This window comes from Prinia subflava, chromosome 17 (genome assembly GCF_021018805.1).
Source record: "Prinia subflava isolate CZ2003 ecotype Zambia chromosome 17, Cam_Psub_1.2, whole genome shotgun sequence".
Classification (NCBI taxonomy): Eukaryota; Metazoa; Chordata; class Aves; order Passeriformes; family Cisticolidae; genus Prinia; species Prinia subflava.
This window is the reverse complement of record NC_086263.1, coordinates 2,170,383-2,185,919: the sequence shown is the minus strand read 5'-3', so window position 1 is coordinate 2,185,919 and position 15,537 is coordinate 2,170,383. Positions and strand designations below refer to the sequence as shown.

The window sequence follows — 15,537 nt, the reverse complement described above, 5'->3', positions numbered from 1 at the left end:
CCTCAGCACAAGGGCTCAGGTGTCCTCAGTCACCAGTGGTGTCCCTGCTCTCCATGCGGGGCCTTGGCTGGGGACAGAGCCCACACAGGAGCACAGGAAATGCAGAGCCCTTCTGGTAACACACAGAAGCTTCTAAGTACATTTCACCTATGCTTATAATCAGCTGGGCTTTTTTCATGCCCATTTTCTGTTGTTCCAGAAATGTTACCTGTCCAGCACACATGATAAATGTTTTTTGTAGATTGGAGTTGCAATGAGACAATACAGATACTCTGCATCTCAATCTTCTTCAACTGGCAAAGCAGATGATTTTTCACCTAACACCTATGAAAGTCTTTGCAATAAATTGTGTCAGAATGTTTTAATATGATCTGATCTATTGCTCTCTGCACCAGTAAAACACTTTTGAGTTCCAGTGTGCAGGGTCTGGGGTGAGAGGGGCGGTTGGGGTGATTTTTAAACAGAGGCAATGGAGAACATCCCCCAGCAGGAGACCCTTGACAACTTGCTCTGCCACTGACTCGGTGTTTGCCTCAAGATCCAGGATCTGAATAAGCCACATGACTGACTGGACTGCCAGTCCCTCATCCCAGTTCTTTATGATGTACCTGATATTCCCGAGTTCTGGTTTAAACCACAACATCACACTGCAATTCATGAGAAACCATGAGACTGAAGACAACTCTGCCCCTGCAGATTGCAAAGCAGCAAGTCTGACAGCTCAAAACCAGGAAGAATAAAAATGATGCATTATTTGACATTCAAAATAGCTCAGCTTCTTCTTTCTTTTTTTAATTGTAGCTAACCTCAAAGGTTTTTTTTTCAACCTGCAGAATTTTGAATACAAAGGATTTGTGCCCTGCAGCCAGCTGGCAGACACAATTACCACTAAAGAGAAAGGAAATGGAAAGGAGTGGGTGAAATAGGAAGGGAATAAGTACAAAAGCACAGGACATCAACTGGAGCTCACTGACTTTTTGCATTTGGATCAAGCATTTCAATTTCTGCCTAAGCTATTCCTTTTGCTCTCAGACACTCTCACAATCCCAGAAATCTCTTTCTGTCTAATGTTTTCATCTTAGCAAGGGTAAACAAGATTTCCTTCTGTTTTTTTTCTGGAGTGATTCACAGTGCTCCCACTGCTCTGGAGCTTCCCTTGGAGGAAGGAAACCAATTTGCTGCTGGACTGAAGGGCTCAGCTCATCTTGACATCAGCTGGGCTGCTGCTCCTTGCTTTGTCACAGATCAAAGCACCTGATATTAGTCCCTGCTACTCTGAGGCAGCTGGTTTTGATAAGAGTGGCACTCATTCAGCAGGAGGGAGATAAAGGATGAGGACAAAGCATGAAGAGCCTGATGAGAGTGTGACAAGTCTCAATGACAGGAAATCTGCCAAGGCCAACAGGAAAGGGACTAAAGTTCATGGAAACAGGAGGTACCAACCCACCTGGAGCTGCTGAAGCTGTTTAAGAGCAGAGATGATGTTTCCTGGCTGCTGCCCCAAAATTCACACTCTGAATGGGAACATGGCTGTAGTTATGTCTGACTAGACCTGACTGCAATGATGCAGGGTTTGTTCCTTTCTATCCTGTGGAGGAATGGTGGGACAGAGACAAGATCACCTGAAACAGTGGGGCAGAAGTGGCACAGCCCTCACCATCAGGCTTGCTCAGCTGTGAGCAGGGCTTTCAATGAGGTTTGGCATGAAGTGATGATGATGATGATGATCCTGACAAGAAACAGGATCTGTGAACAGGCTCTGGAATGTTCCTTGGGAAGGCCAAACAAGTGGGATCCCATCTCATGTGCCTGAACACGAGCACATCCACGTGCAGGATTGCAGGATTGTAGGAAACAAACCAGGAGGAATCGGGGCATGCATAGCTGTGATCCCACAGGGATTACAGAAATATGATGTCTCCTAATAAATTCTGGCACACCAGCTCCAGCACTCACATTTATCAAAATAATCAATTAGACCTGTAGATCACTACTGAAGGGCACTTTCATCAAGAAGAGTCACAAAAACACCTCAGAAGTTCCTTGAAAGGTTTCTTTTTTCAAGGATAAATGTGTTAATTAACAGAGCGTCTTTCATGCCATCAAGAAAATTAGGGGAATAGCACAAATGCTTTCTAATGTGAGGGTAATGTTTCATCAAGGAAAGCTATCAGAGTAAAAAAAACTAGCACAAGTTTTCATAGAATCACAGAATCACTAAGGTTGGAAAAGACTTCTGAGATCAAGGGGGTTTTTCGTCAACCATGTCCCCAAGTGCCACATCCACTTGTTTGCTGAATGCTTCCAAGGATGGTGGCCCCACCAGTGCATGTCCCAAAGCCTTTCTGTGCAGAGATCTTCCCTGATACCCAACCTGGACCTCCCCTGGCACAGCTTGAGGCCATCTCCCTTTGTTCTGTTGCCAGCTATGATAACTTTGTTTTGGGCGAAAGTCTTTAGGAAGGAAAACTTCCATCAGGGATGTGTGGGAAAGGTCTCCAGCGGAGCCTTCACAAGAGGTCACACAGTAGAGGAAGGCAGAGGCAGGAAAAGATGGGATTTTTGGCTGATTTACACCAATGCAGCTCTCAATGACACCAGCTCGGGCAGCACAGAGCCAGACGGGGAAGTGGATTCAAAATCAACCCACGGCAGCTGTTCTAAAATCAGATTGGTTTAACATTTCTCACACCATTCTTCCTAAAGCTCCCATAATTACTTGGCAAGTCCTGACTTCATCCAGCCCCAGCACTGCAATAGCCACAGATGAACTGGAGTTGGAAGGGAACAGCACACTCCATAACCTGGACATCAACACCTCCCCTCTGGGAACTCAGCAGAAGGAGATTATCCAGGGCGAGGAATGGCAGCTTGGTAATTGTTTGTTCTCACCCTGTGGGATGTGTTTGCTGACCTGGGTGCCCTGCTCATGCTCTGTGTGAACTCTCTTTGCCTCTCTCTAAGCTCTCCCCTCACATCCTCACACAGTAAATGAGTTATTCTCTCTCTGGCACGATTCTGGAGTGACTTTTGATGCAACAGAAAACCTTTCTGCACAGGTTACTGCATGTTTTACTGTGCACAGTGAAATGTGTTCTATTGGAATGATCAAACAGTGCACAGCTGGCCCAAAGAGGCTGCACAGTCTCTGTCCTTAGAGGCTTTCAGGACTGCACTTGCTTGGAGTAGAATGAATCTGTCAGTCAGTGACCAAAAGTAGGTTTAAAAGTCATTAATTTAGTTGATTTGTTTTCTATTCAAAAAACCCCAGAAGACAACAAACAAAGCCCAACTCAAACCTTTCCACCTCAAACACTTCTCTGCACTGCTGTGCTGATTTCAAGGCCAGCTTGGAGGGGCTTGGAGCACCCTGGGCTGGTGGAGGTGTCCTTGCCCACAGCCCTGGATGAGCTTTAAGGTCCCTCCCAACCCAAACCACTCTGATGTCAGAAACACTCCTGATCCATCCAGGAACCACGGGGCAGAGGCAAGGGAGCAGAACATGCAAGGAAACAGCGCAGCTCTCTGCTGAGGATTTGTGTGAGTGCCCACGGCAGGGCACAGAAGGACTGGGCAGACACAGAAGGATTGGGAAGGCACTGGCAGAGGCTGCATGAGACCACTGCAGGGCACAGGCCTTTAAATCATCTGCCAGCACTGAGAGAAATCTAAACGGAACTAAGGAAAGAAGGTAAAAAACAGATCCAGACTAACATTTTCTGCCCAGAATTTTCCAGGCAAAATCCTTTCATACAAGAAGCTTCAAGTCAGCAATAACACAGACAAAATCACTACTACCTAAAATAACACGAGAGAGGACTTTATCCTGTGGATCAGATGTGTTCTGTATTCAGCATTACATACAATGCAAATTTTCCCTAACAACAACTCTCCATTTTTCTATTTCCTTTTGTGGAAGGGATGAATTTTAATGACTCAGTAACAGCTCATTGAACATTCCCTTCATGGATTACATCTTTATTGTAGCGAGCTTACAAGTGATCCTGTTTGGATGTGTAATTTATTTGAATTAAGGTACAATTCTGCAGTGTAAACCTGGGGTCAGTTTGCACTGCCTGAAGAGATCATTGTCCAAATTAACACTGATTGGAAGTTGGGAGGCACAGCAGCGTCTTGTTCAGCACCACAGAGCAGTCACTGCCTCACCCCTGCCAGACTCCAGCTCCTGAATTATCCTCTGCCTGTGGCACAAAGCTCAAGTGTTCCAAGGGGGTCAGGATTACTCAGGCTTTTCAAGGAGAGTGTTTACCATATTAAAGGACAGCTGTTCTTGGTGAACTTGAGGGTTCCAGGAACTGATAATGGACTCTGCTGCCTTCTACCTTGAGATCAATTAGGTCAATACAGCCTCCATTTCTCACAGCAAGAGCCTCTTCAACAGGGGGCTGATGCACACTTCATTTATTCCAGATCTCCACCCAAATGAAGTGGCAGCACCATCAAGCCTCTCTCTAACGCTTGTCAGAGCCCAAGCACAGGAATCCCAGACCTGTTTTCTACTGTTTCTCCAACTTGAAAACAATTGCACTCCTACTTCTGCTCCCCAGGACAATGCTCTACCTCCTCCTAAGATGACTGGAATAAAACTATTTGAAAACATCTCCTTGTGGTGGGTTGGAGAAGAAGGAAGTGCAGGGGAGGAATGATGCAGACAAATCTCCTTAGCAAGGGGGTGGTGACAAGCACTGTTCCTAGGACTGCTCATGCGTCAGGCTCAGATTCTTTAACACAAAGAGCAGGTAAATCATTTCTGGGCACCCAGCAATGGACAACACCAGCAGGTTTCACCTTACACATCCTGCTCCTCTGGTTTCCATAGCTCTGCTCTTCTCCATGGAATGGCAGGGACACAGGAGAGCTGCACTCCAGTTTGCTCTATGGATTAAGAACCTGGAGCTGTTGGTTTGAACAGCCTGGTGGCTGAGGGAAGCGAGATGCAGGATGCACTCTCTGAAGTTTCCCAGTAGAAGGTGGCCACCAGCAGGTGTTTCCAGGGAATGTGGCACTGCCAAGGACACTCAGACCCTCCTTAACAGGGCAGGTTCCTCCTCAATCCTCTCACAGATACAACAAAGTGTGAGAAGGAGTCTCACACACACAGCTCTCCAGGTCAGCAAATCTAAAAAAAGCAGGAGAGGCTCACAATGTAGTGTCCTACAATGGAAGTTTCCATTGGTTTTGGAACTATGTCATGCTCAAGGTAAGTCCAAATGGGAATGGAACTGGATTTCCAGCAAAATAAATATGATCCCAGCCCCCAGGCAGAAAGGTGTGCAGTTTGTCCTGAGATTTCTTACCTTTCCTTGCTCCTGATGTCTGACCCTGCTGCAAAGCTGCTGAAATGCAGAATTGGGCCCATGGGTTATCCCAACATCAGAATCCTCTCCAGAGGATCCCGGAGCTCTGGGAGGAGAAGGCAGGGACTGCACAGGGCAGTGACTGCCCCTGCCAAGGCTTCTGCCAGGACATTTACCTCAGAGGGGCACCTTCCACACACGCAGTGTTCCACTTTCACATCTCACACAACTCAACTAGGAACTGCTCTCAGGCAGCCAGAAAACAGAGAAGTATTTTCCTATTTAAAGACTCAGACCTCACTGTTTTGCACCTGATGAGATTATGCATGTTTATGCACATCAAAATGCCACTCTCACAGCTCCTTTTTCCCACTAAGTACTTGCAGCAGAGCATAAACTTCAATTTCCTATATATAATTTTAACACTACCTGCTTATGTCATTTGGTGCAGAGCACCAAACATCAGTCCCAAATTAAGAGTTATTTTAGCTTTTTTTTTCAATCCCCTGTTTAAATGTTTCTCAATGATTTAAATGTTGATCTCTGGGGAAAAACAGAAATTGATCTTCTCGATCAGTGTTGTTTAAAGTAATCTGATTGTCTCCTATCTTGAGTGAATTTCAAGTGATTTCTGTTACGTATTTCAGATATCTAAAGTATTTGTGAATATTCAAAAGGATAATGCAGGGAAGGCAGGAAGACCATAATAGGAACCCCACACTTGTTCATCTTCTTTACAAATGTAGCTGGATAAAGAGGAGATGTAAAACCTACAGTGCAGCACTTTGGAATGCACTAGAGATTGTTTTTATGCATTGCTTCTTCTCCACAGGAGTCACTGCACAAGAAATTCAATGAGACAAGGTAAGAACTGAATTTATTCGAGATCAGATAGTTCTGATTTCTCTTTGTGACAGTCACCCATGGATTTCCAAGCCACGCTGTCGGTGAGAGCTGTTACATCTCACCCCTCACAGAAAGAGCTGCTTCATGACAAACTCACCCCGGCTGAAAAACTCAGCAGACCCTCTCTGTGCTCTTTCCCCAAGAGCAGAGTATTTAATTTACAAAAGAACTAGCCCAGATTTATAGCAGCAGCAAGAAAGAACCAGACTGAGCAGCCTTTACAGGGGGTTCATATCCAACCACAGCACCAAGCCCTGAGGCACAAGGAACCTCTTGACCCTTCAGGGGCTGCTGGAGGTAGAATATGGATTTTTGCATTGCTCAGAAAAGCCTGTAAATGATTTGGGATTCAATAATTTCTTGTTTGAGCTCTAGCTCTGTGATAAAATGAACTCTGGAGTGTGTCAGATATGAAGAATTTGAAGCTGTGAGTCAAATGGCCCCAAATCTGGGATCTTAAAGCAAGCTTGTCACCCACCTGGCACATCAGATGTCCAGATAATCCCTATGAAAACACGGATCTTTGAGCACTGAGTTGATCTGACTGAGATCAATTGAACTGATCTCAACTATTTGCATTTCCCAAAAAGTTCTCCCACAGCTTTAATGGGAGAGAGTATCAACAGAGCCCCAGGAGCAGGGAGGCATGCCTCAGGGCAGTTGCCATGGTACTGGCAGGGGAGTGCAGAATTTTATTTCAGTGGAATGAATGCACACAGAACCTTTTCATCTTCCCTAATGCACTCTCCACACGCCCTCCCACCTCCTATCTCCAGCTTCTCCTTTCTGTGATCATCATTTCTCAGCCAATAATTTCTTTTGTCCTTTTCTCCTACGCTCCACTGCCCCTTCTCTTTCTGTGCATTCCCTTCTCCCTGCTCTAATTTTTTCCACATTTCCCCACTGGTTTGTGTCTCAGTGCACCAATACTGTCACCCTTGTACACTGAACCAAAGACCAAAATAGAAGCAACCAACAATTCAGCAGCCTGTGCTTACTTTTACATCTGATATTCCACACAATTCAGCAGTGCTGGACCAGGAGTGCTCTCCTGGCACCTGTAAAATGTTTAAAGCAGTCATAATTCAAATGCACATTAGTTAGAAGATTAAAGACTGTAACCAGCTGCTTTTCATGTTAACCTTGTGCTGGCTATTGCAGCAAACAGCTGTCACAGTGGGAATGTTGAATTTAATACTTAAGAGGGGCAGTTCAGTGCAAAATGCACAGAACCAAGGGCACCTCAGAGTGGAGCAGAACTCAGATATCCCTATTTATTATTATGTGCATAATCAGAAGCTCTGAAAAAAGAGTTTAATGAAAAAGGTATTTTATTTGGGGAGAGTGGATTGCAAAGGGTAAGTCACAACACAGTCAGTTTACTGGAACTGCATGATTAATTATGAAGGGCTGCTTACTGATAATCCATAGAATCAATCATGGAATGGTTTTGCTTGGAAGAAACCTCAAATCTCATCCCATTCCAGCCCCTGCCCTGGGCAGGGACACCTTCCACCATTCCAGGCTGCTCCAAGCCCTGTCCAGCCTGGCCTTGGACACTGTCAGGGATCCAGGGGCAGCCACAGCTGCTCTGGGCACCCTGTGCCAGGGCCTGCCCACCCTCCCAGGGAGGAATTTCTTCTCAATATCCAATCTAAACCTCTCCTCCTTCAGTTTAAAGCCATTCCCCCTTGTTCTATCACTACATGCCCTTGAAAACCCCAAAATGATGAAAAGAAAAGCAGCTTAAGTAATCCCAAACCAAAAATAAAGACTGAGTAGCTAAGAACATCCTCATCCCCGTGTCCACCACTTCACGGCATTCCTCAACTGAGATTACACACTAACAGCATAAAAACAGTCTGAAAATACCTTAGGAGAAAGCAGGTGAAGAGGAAAGTACTTCTGGGGTGTCCTCTGAGAAGCACAAGAAAGAATAAGCACGTTCTCTCCAGGAAAAAGGCAAACGCTGGAGGAAATTGCCAAGTTATTCTGGCATTACATAAGCTACTTCCAAAAACCTTTTTGAACTGTATTAGTCTGTGTCCTTTAAAAGAGAGGCATTCATTTATAATCCATAGAGAATTTCAGCTCTCAAATCTGAAAAACCCCTGAAAATTGAGTTTTTAGACCAGCCAAAGTTCTAATAGCTTCTGCGTCCAAACACCCGAAACTATTCCATCTTAGAAACAGGGTAAAAATGAATTAACTGTGCTAAATCTTTTTACAAAGCAGAAAAATAAGACCCAATCTTTGAAGAGACATGGCTGATAAATCCCTGCCTTGGCACAGAACTGCAGGAAGATGGATTAATTCCATGAACAGCACAAAGGAACAGAAGGATAATAAAAGAGGTAAAGAAGGAAACTGCAAAGACCAAAGGCCCTTGTTTAAATTCCTGGGATCCATGAGTAAGTAGTGCATGACAGTTGTCAATAAGTGTGAGAAACCCACTCTAAAGACGAGTCTTGTGTGGACTTCTGCCTTCTGCAGGTGATAATGGCCAAATCCTTTTGTATTTTTCATATATTTCAGTGGGCTCCCCCATCAGACAGGCAGGTGCTCAGCAGGAGCTATTCCATCACCAATTAGCTGCTGGGCTCAGGCTCAACACCAGCCTGTTAAAAATCTTTTACCACAGATTTCTCAGCCAGTGCCTGGCAGGAGCCCCCACTGATCACACTCCAACCTCTGCTCCCTGGGACTGACACAGGCAGGCAGAGCATCAGGGACAACACTGGGAATGGGGGCTGGACACCCACAGCAAGGAAAAACCACCTTAAAAATGTACACAACCACCAGCTCGGGAGGGCCTGGAGAGCCTCAACTGCTTAGTGGCACTTAATTAGAATCTTTAAATCACTTTGCTAATTAGGGGCTGTACTCAGGCCCAGTGGCTGTGGATACCCAACCACTCTCGAGTCCAACTGCAGCACAGATCTGGCTCATTATTCTGCAACAGAATCAGGCTCTCAATCAGGACAAAAACTCCTAAAAACATGGACTAAGTCAAGGAGAGGGGCCCAGGAAGCAGAGCTCAGAACAGCACAGGGAGTGCTGGATTAATCTAATTACACTCCTGATGCTTTTTCTGGCAAACTCTTTAGCAAATACACAGCAATGATAAAAGAATTGCCTCATGCTGCTACTGCAGAAGTTAATTAAGATTTGTTTGGTGGAACAAAAGACAAATCAGGGTTGGAGAAAAAAATCAACATAATCTTCAGTGTTTCTGACAGCTGGAATGAGTGTGTTTTAAAATAGATTAAATGTAATTATCTTGTTATTTTTTCCTCTGTTGATGCTGAAAATGACACGAGATTATAAACTGTAGGACAACATGCAAAGCATTGTTTTGGAGCAAATTGTTCTCTTTTTTTTTTTTTTTTAAGTATGCAATAACCCACAGTTTTGCTTCACCATAAAGTAGCTAAGTGTTGAAGCACTACCTGAAAAGCAGATCAACACTGAAAGAAGTGAGAAGACACATCCTTGTGTTCCAGGCTGGCCAGAGATTAATCCAAAATGGATTAAACAGTGCATCCCCTCCCTGGTTTGGAAGTAGGAGTGCACCAGCAGGTCTCTTGGTTTAGTTGGGACCCAGATTAGAATCCCAGAATGGTCTGGGTTGGAAGGGACCTCAAAGCTCATCTTGTTCCACCTCTGCTGTGGGCAGGGACACCTTCCACCATCCCAGGCTGCTCCAAGCCCTGTCCAGCCTGGCCTTGGACACTGCCAGGGATCCAGGGACAGCCACAGCTGCTCTGGGCACCCTGTGCCAGGGCCTGCCCACCCTCACAGGGAACAATTCCTGCCCAATATCCCATCCATCCCTGCTCTCTGGCAGTGGGAAGCCATTCCCTGTGTCCTGTCCCTCCATCCCTTGTCCCCAGTCCCTTTCCAGCCCTCCTAGAGCCCCTTTAAGCACTGGAGGCTGCTCTGAAGTTTCGCCAGAGCCTTCTCCAGATGAAATTCTTCACCCTCTTTCAGTCCCCAAGTCCTGGAGTTTGATTTTGAGGATTGACATCTCATAATGACTTCAAATCCCAATTTGGACTCCAGCACTTCTGAATATTTGGCTCAAAGAGAGACACACACACCTCACTTCTTCTGCCAGAGCAACAGCTTCTGCAGCAAAACACTCATGGCTGCCTGAGCCACTGTACTCCTGCCACAAATAGATGGTCAGAGTCTCATCCTTTATATGTTCCAAGTATTTTTAGGTACAACTGATAGAAATGTGCAAAGCAAAACAGCATCTTTTTGTCACCACTTCTTATACTCTTTAATTCTCCATTAGGCTGAAGCATTGTTCCCTGCTTATCCTAGGAAACCACAAGCCAAACCATATGTGTAGAGTCCCAGGAGTCTCACAGAAAGGAGGAGAAAAAAGAAAAATAAAGTGTGCTCTCCATATTCCAATCACGGCTCAGCTGTTAATGACAAAGGCTTTTTCTTTGCTTATTATCTTTTAACAAAAATCCCCCGAAGAGCTGAGCACCAACTCATTAACAAGGTTCTGCACTTGAATTCATAAACAGTTTCAGGTAGCTCAGCTCAAAGCATTTCTCCTTTGGCTGTGAAGTCTCAGTGGGATAAATCAGATTTTAGGCTTCTCTTCAAGATTATGATTTAATTGAAGACTTTATGTGAGCAAGGGGCAAGGATATGGTGAAGAACTGGACAGAGAGCTAGAACTGACTTCAGATATAAGGTGAAAAAACACCTACAGAGACAGTGCTTGTGAAAAGAGGGACTTGATGGGAAAATGCTTCACAGGGATGAACAAGTTGCCCAATGCCCACATCAGCTTTGAAAAGCTATTTTATCCCTCAAGCAAATAATACAGCAAAATATTTAAGACTTTTCAACAGCACGGCTTTCCCTGTGTCCAAAAGGTGGTGGTGGAATGAGGAAGCATTGATTAACAATGGGTTAATTGGCTGCACTGATGAGGCCACAGCTCCAGTGCTGTGTCCAGTTGTAGGCCCCTCACAAGGGAAAGGACATTGAGGGGCTGGAGTAGGCCCAGGGAAGGGAAACGGAGAAGGGTCTGGAGCACAAGGAGAAGGGCCTGGAAAATTCCTGAGGGAGCTGGAAAGGGGCTCAGCCTGGAGAAAAGGAGGCTCAGGGGGGCCCTTCTGGCTCTGCACAACTCCTGACAGGAGGGGACAGCCTGGGGAGGGTCAGGCTCTGCTCCCAGGGAACTGGGACAGGACAAGGGGGAACAGCCTCAAGCTGTGCCAGGGGAGGTCCAGGTTGGACATCAGGAGGCATTTCCTCATGGAAAGGGCTGTTAAACACTGGAAGGGGCTGCCCAGGGAGGTTTGGAGTCCCCATTCCTGGAGGTGTTCAAGGAAAGCCTGGTGGCTCTGGGCTAGTGACAAGGTGGGGATGGCTCCCAGGTTGGACTTCATGGTCTCAGAGGTCTTTTCCAACCCCAGGGATGCTGTAATTCTGTAATTCCAGGTGCAGCACACCCAGCAGCACTGAGATCCCAGGGGAGAGGGTTCACTCAAACGTGTTTCAACGAAGAACAGACAACAGAGTGGGTAATGACAGTGACAAGGATGACAGTAAAACAAGAAGTTGCTGGAAGCTGAAGGAAAGGCTGGCTGAAAGCACTGCAGCCCAGTAAACACCCAAAGAAAATCTGGAGCAAAACAAGAGACAGATGCAGATTAACCCTGAGGAGAATCACACTGAACTGACACAACTCTGCAAGTTCAAGAGAAGGCAGAGTTCTGCCTTCTCTTGAACTTGCAGAGTTCAAACAAAACTGAAGTGGATGAGGGGGAAGATCCCAGCACATCTGATCTCCTCACTGGTGGTCTTGGCTGTTTCCATTGATACCTGAAGAGCCTCGTGCTGAGAAACCCTTACACATCAGCAGGCAATAGAAGTAAGCACATCCATTGCATGCAGCAAAAGGAAGATCAGGAATTCTGAAAACATTCTTCATGAACAAAACCCAGCAGCTGAAAATGAGTCAGGGGGCAGACTGGCAAGAGCCATCACATCACACATCACTGCTTTCACTTCATTAACAGAAAATGCAGCTGTGCTGTTGTGCTTGGCCAGGAGCAGCCACAGTCACTGGACTGTCCCTCACCTGCCAGTCACTCCATCAACTCCTGATGTGCTGCTTTGGAAAAGGGGATTAAAACATTTGCTGCTGTGAAGCCACGATCTGCCGGCTGCACAGTCCTGCTGAGCATTTCCAAACTGTCCTACCTCAAACATCTCCTGCTCTGTCTGTCGCTGCTCCTCCAGGAGCTGCTCCATGTAGGTGAGATTCCGGAACTTTTCTAGGTAAGTGCTGTACTGCTTCTGCAGCTGCTTCTCAATCTTCTCGTACTCATCCATGAAAGCAGGACTGGGGAGAGCAAGCACAGAGAACTCAGTGAAATCTGCCCACACAAGCTGTGGCTGCCCCATCCCTAGAAGTGCTCAAGGCCAGGTTTTATGGGGCTTGCAACAACCTAGGACAGTGGAAGATGTCCCATGGTAGGGCCTTGGAATGAGATGAGCTTTAAGGTCTCTTCCAACCCAAGCCATTCTGTGATTCTAGGAGTCTACAAATATTGCTCTGGATATACAGAATTCTGAAATGCAATTTTGGTTTTGCAGCTGCCCTTCCATGTCTGCTGAAACAAAACACCCCTCGTTTTTAAGGTGTCACACCGCTTCAGTGAATAAAAGCCCAAGAAAAAGTCCCTCACTAAACAATCCTGGGAACTACATAAAGCAAAGAGAAGGTTTTTGTGTACAGCTCTCTTCTTTTACATAGGCACAAAGGCAGCATTTTGGCCCCCTAGGAAGGCAATGTTAAATTAATTATCCTGCTGTTCCACAACTGCACAAAGCTTGTGTGTAGCATGGCTGACAAATCATCTACTCGCCGGGGACTTACTTGCTACAAAAGTGTCCTGGGTCATTACAGGTTTAATTAGACAGCATGATGAAGTGATCACACCTGAGAGCTGACTGATGCACCCCAAAAACCACTGCTGCTGTTTACACAGAGCTTCACACCCACCCAATCCACTTCCTGCAGAGCGCTGTTGATAAAACGGGGATGTGAATCCAGGTCATTCCTTCCACCACTCCCTTGTCTTAATATTTTCTCTTTTTTTTAATATTAGGTCAGATTGCAGATTGTATAAACCTGCAGTTTAATTATAGGCCAGAAATCAACCCAAACTGGAAACCTGAACACTGTGAGAACTCCAGTATCTGAAGGAGCTTACAAGGAGGGAGAGGAACTCATCACTGGGAACTGCAGTGATAGGACAAGGAGCAATGGGTTCAAACTGAAGGAGGAGGGATGTAGAGTGGATATTGGGAAGGAATTGTTCCCTGGGAGGGAGGTGAGGCTCTGGCACAGGGTGCCCAGAGCAGCTGTGGCTGCCCCTGGATCCCTGGCAGTTCAAGGCCAGGCTGGAAGGGGCTTGGAGCAGCCTGGGCTAGTGGAAGGTGTCCCTGCCCATGGCAGGGGGTGGCACTGGGTGGGCTTTAAGGCCCCTTCCCAACCAAACCAGTCTGGGATTCTGTGATTCTACGAATTTTCTGGCAGATTGTACCAGTGCCCACAGGATCTGATCCTAACAAGGGCTGCAGAATGAATTTTTTTAATTGGTTGTGAACACCAGAATCCTCTGGGAACAGAGGGACAATTTGCACCAGTTCCATCTTTTATGTTCACTCCTTCCTGCAGTAGATTATCAGTTCACGATCTTTACCGAACGCTCTGCAGAGTCTGCAGCCTCTTCTGGCTTCTCTCCAGTTCCAATTTTCGTTTTTCAATCTTGGCTTCCAAATTGGCTTCATCCAAACTCACATTATTCAACATGTCTTTAGTCTTTTGGACTTCTTCCTGAAAGAGAAGGATGGTGAACCACGGCTGGCACTGGGATAATCAAATTCATCTTTCAGATGCTGAACATTGTTCTGGATAATCTCATCTGTGTTTACTCAAGTAAGCAATGGAAATTCATTCAAAAAGTTATTTGTGGCCAGGATAATGAACTAACTGGACATTTACAATTTTTTCCCAACATCCTTAAAGAAGGACAAGCCCTACAGCTGTAACTTTAGTTTTTCTTTTCACTGAAGAAGCAGTTGAAGGCAGGAAGAAGCCTATCTTTTGGCATCATTAAAGTCTTTCTGGATTTTATCTTAATGGAATCATTCAGGTTGTTTCCAACCTGAATGATTCCATGATTCTCTCTGAATAAACAGATGAGATATGCATTTGTTTCTTGGTACTATTTTAGGGAATTTGAAGCTTCCACAATGTTTCTTTTCTCTTCAAGATGCAAGTCAGTTTTATAAAGAACTTCCTATATCTGAATATCTTCATCCTTTCCTAAGTCTTGCTTTATCCATTTTTTTCAAAATCTGGGAAGCCTCCTGAACATTTCAACATATGCTAGAGGAACCAGGAGGGGCAGTGGGAACATTCCAGTTGATTCAAATGAGCTGAGTACACCCAGTGTGCTCAGGCTCAAGAAACCACGAGCATCTTTGGAGGGAGAGAGGGAGAGGGAGGATTCCACTGCTGGAATTCCAGCAGGGAGTGTTGGTGCTGCTCAGCTCCAACAGGCCATGCCATGAACTGGGCGAGGATTAAGGAGCTGAGTGTGTGCCACTGCTGTTTGCCAGGAAGCCAGTCCCTCTCTCCTGCAGTTCTCAGTTCATCTGTTCTACAGCTGGAGTAAGAAATGCACATTAACAACATTTAGTATTCACAAAGGATGTGAGCAGAAGCAAAACAGAAGGGAAGATTGCCTGGAATCTCTCCTGAATATCAACTAGCTGTTTAAACCTGGAATTCCACTCTTGTAATCAAACACTTGGACTGAATACAGTTTGCCGTGAAGTAATTGATAGGAATCACAGGGAGTTATTGACCTCCCTCCTCACACAGTGCAGCTAAAGGTTCAGAAGGTCAGGAACCCAGGCACTGGAGCAAGGACAGCGCTGGCAAGTGCAGGACAGACCTAAAGTCCTTCACACCAAGAACCCCAGGGATGCCCTGGCAGGAATCCTCATTACAGTGCCAGCTCTCCTCACTCACCCTGGGCCAGCTCAGCTGTCCTGCTCCCAGGGCCCAGCTGCCCAACTCCAGAGGCACTTCTGGAGCTACCCAGGTCACTCCTTGCAGCCCTGACTCTGAGAGGTCACTGGGCTCAGACAAGGCAGAGGGTGGAGATTTCTGTGCTGACCTGGGCAGTTTTTATCCCTCCTGTAGAGCTTTTGGGGTGAAGCTCCTAACAGAGGCAGGGAATATGAGCACAATCTGTTTTCCCCC

At 45.9% G+C, this 15,537-nt stretch overlaps 1 protein-coding gene across 2 annotated transcripts in view; it reads right to left on the bottom strand.

Annotated features, from left to right (window-relative positions):
* Positions 1-15,537, bottom strand: part of CLUAP1 (clusterin associated protein 1) — a 55,423-nt gene that overhangs the window by 22,978 nt on the left and 16,908 nt on the right. For both annotated transcript variants that reach the window (XM_063414220.1, XM_063414221.1), the window contains 2 exons: positions 13,967-14,100; positions 12,459-12,600 (listed from right to left, as the gene is read on the bottom strand). In XM_063414220.1, coding sequence (XP_063270290.1) covers positions 12,459-12,600; positions 13,967-14,100 — 276 coding nt within the window. The remainder of the gene's footprint in view (positions 1-12,458; positions 12,601-13,966; positions 14,101-15,537) is intronic.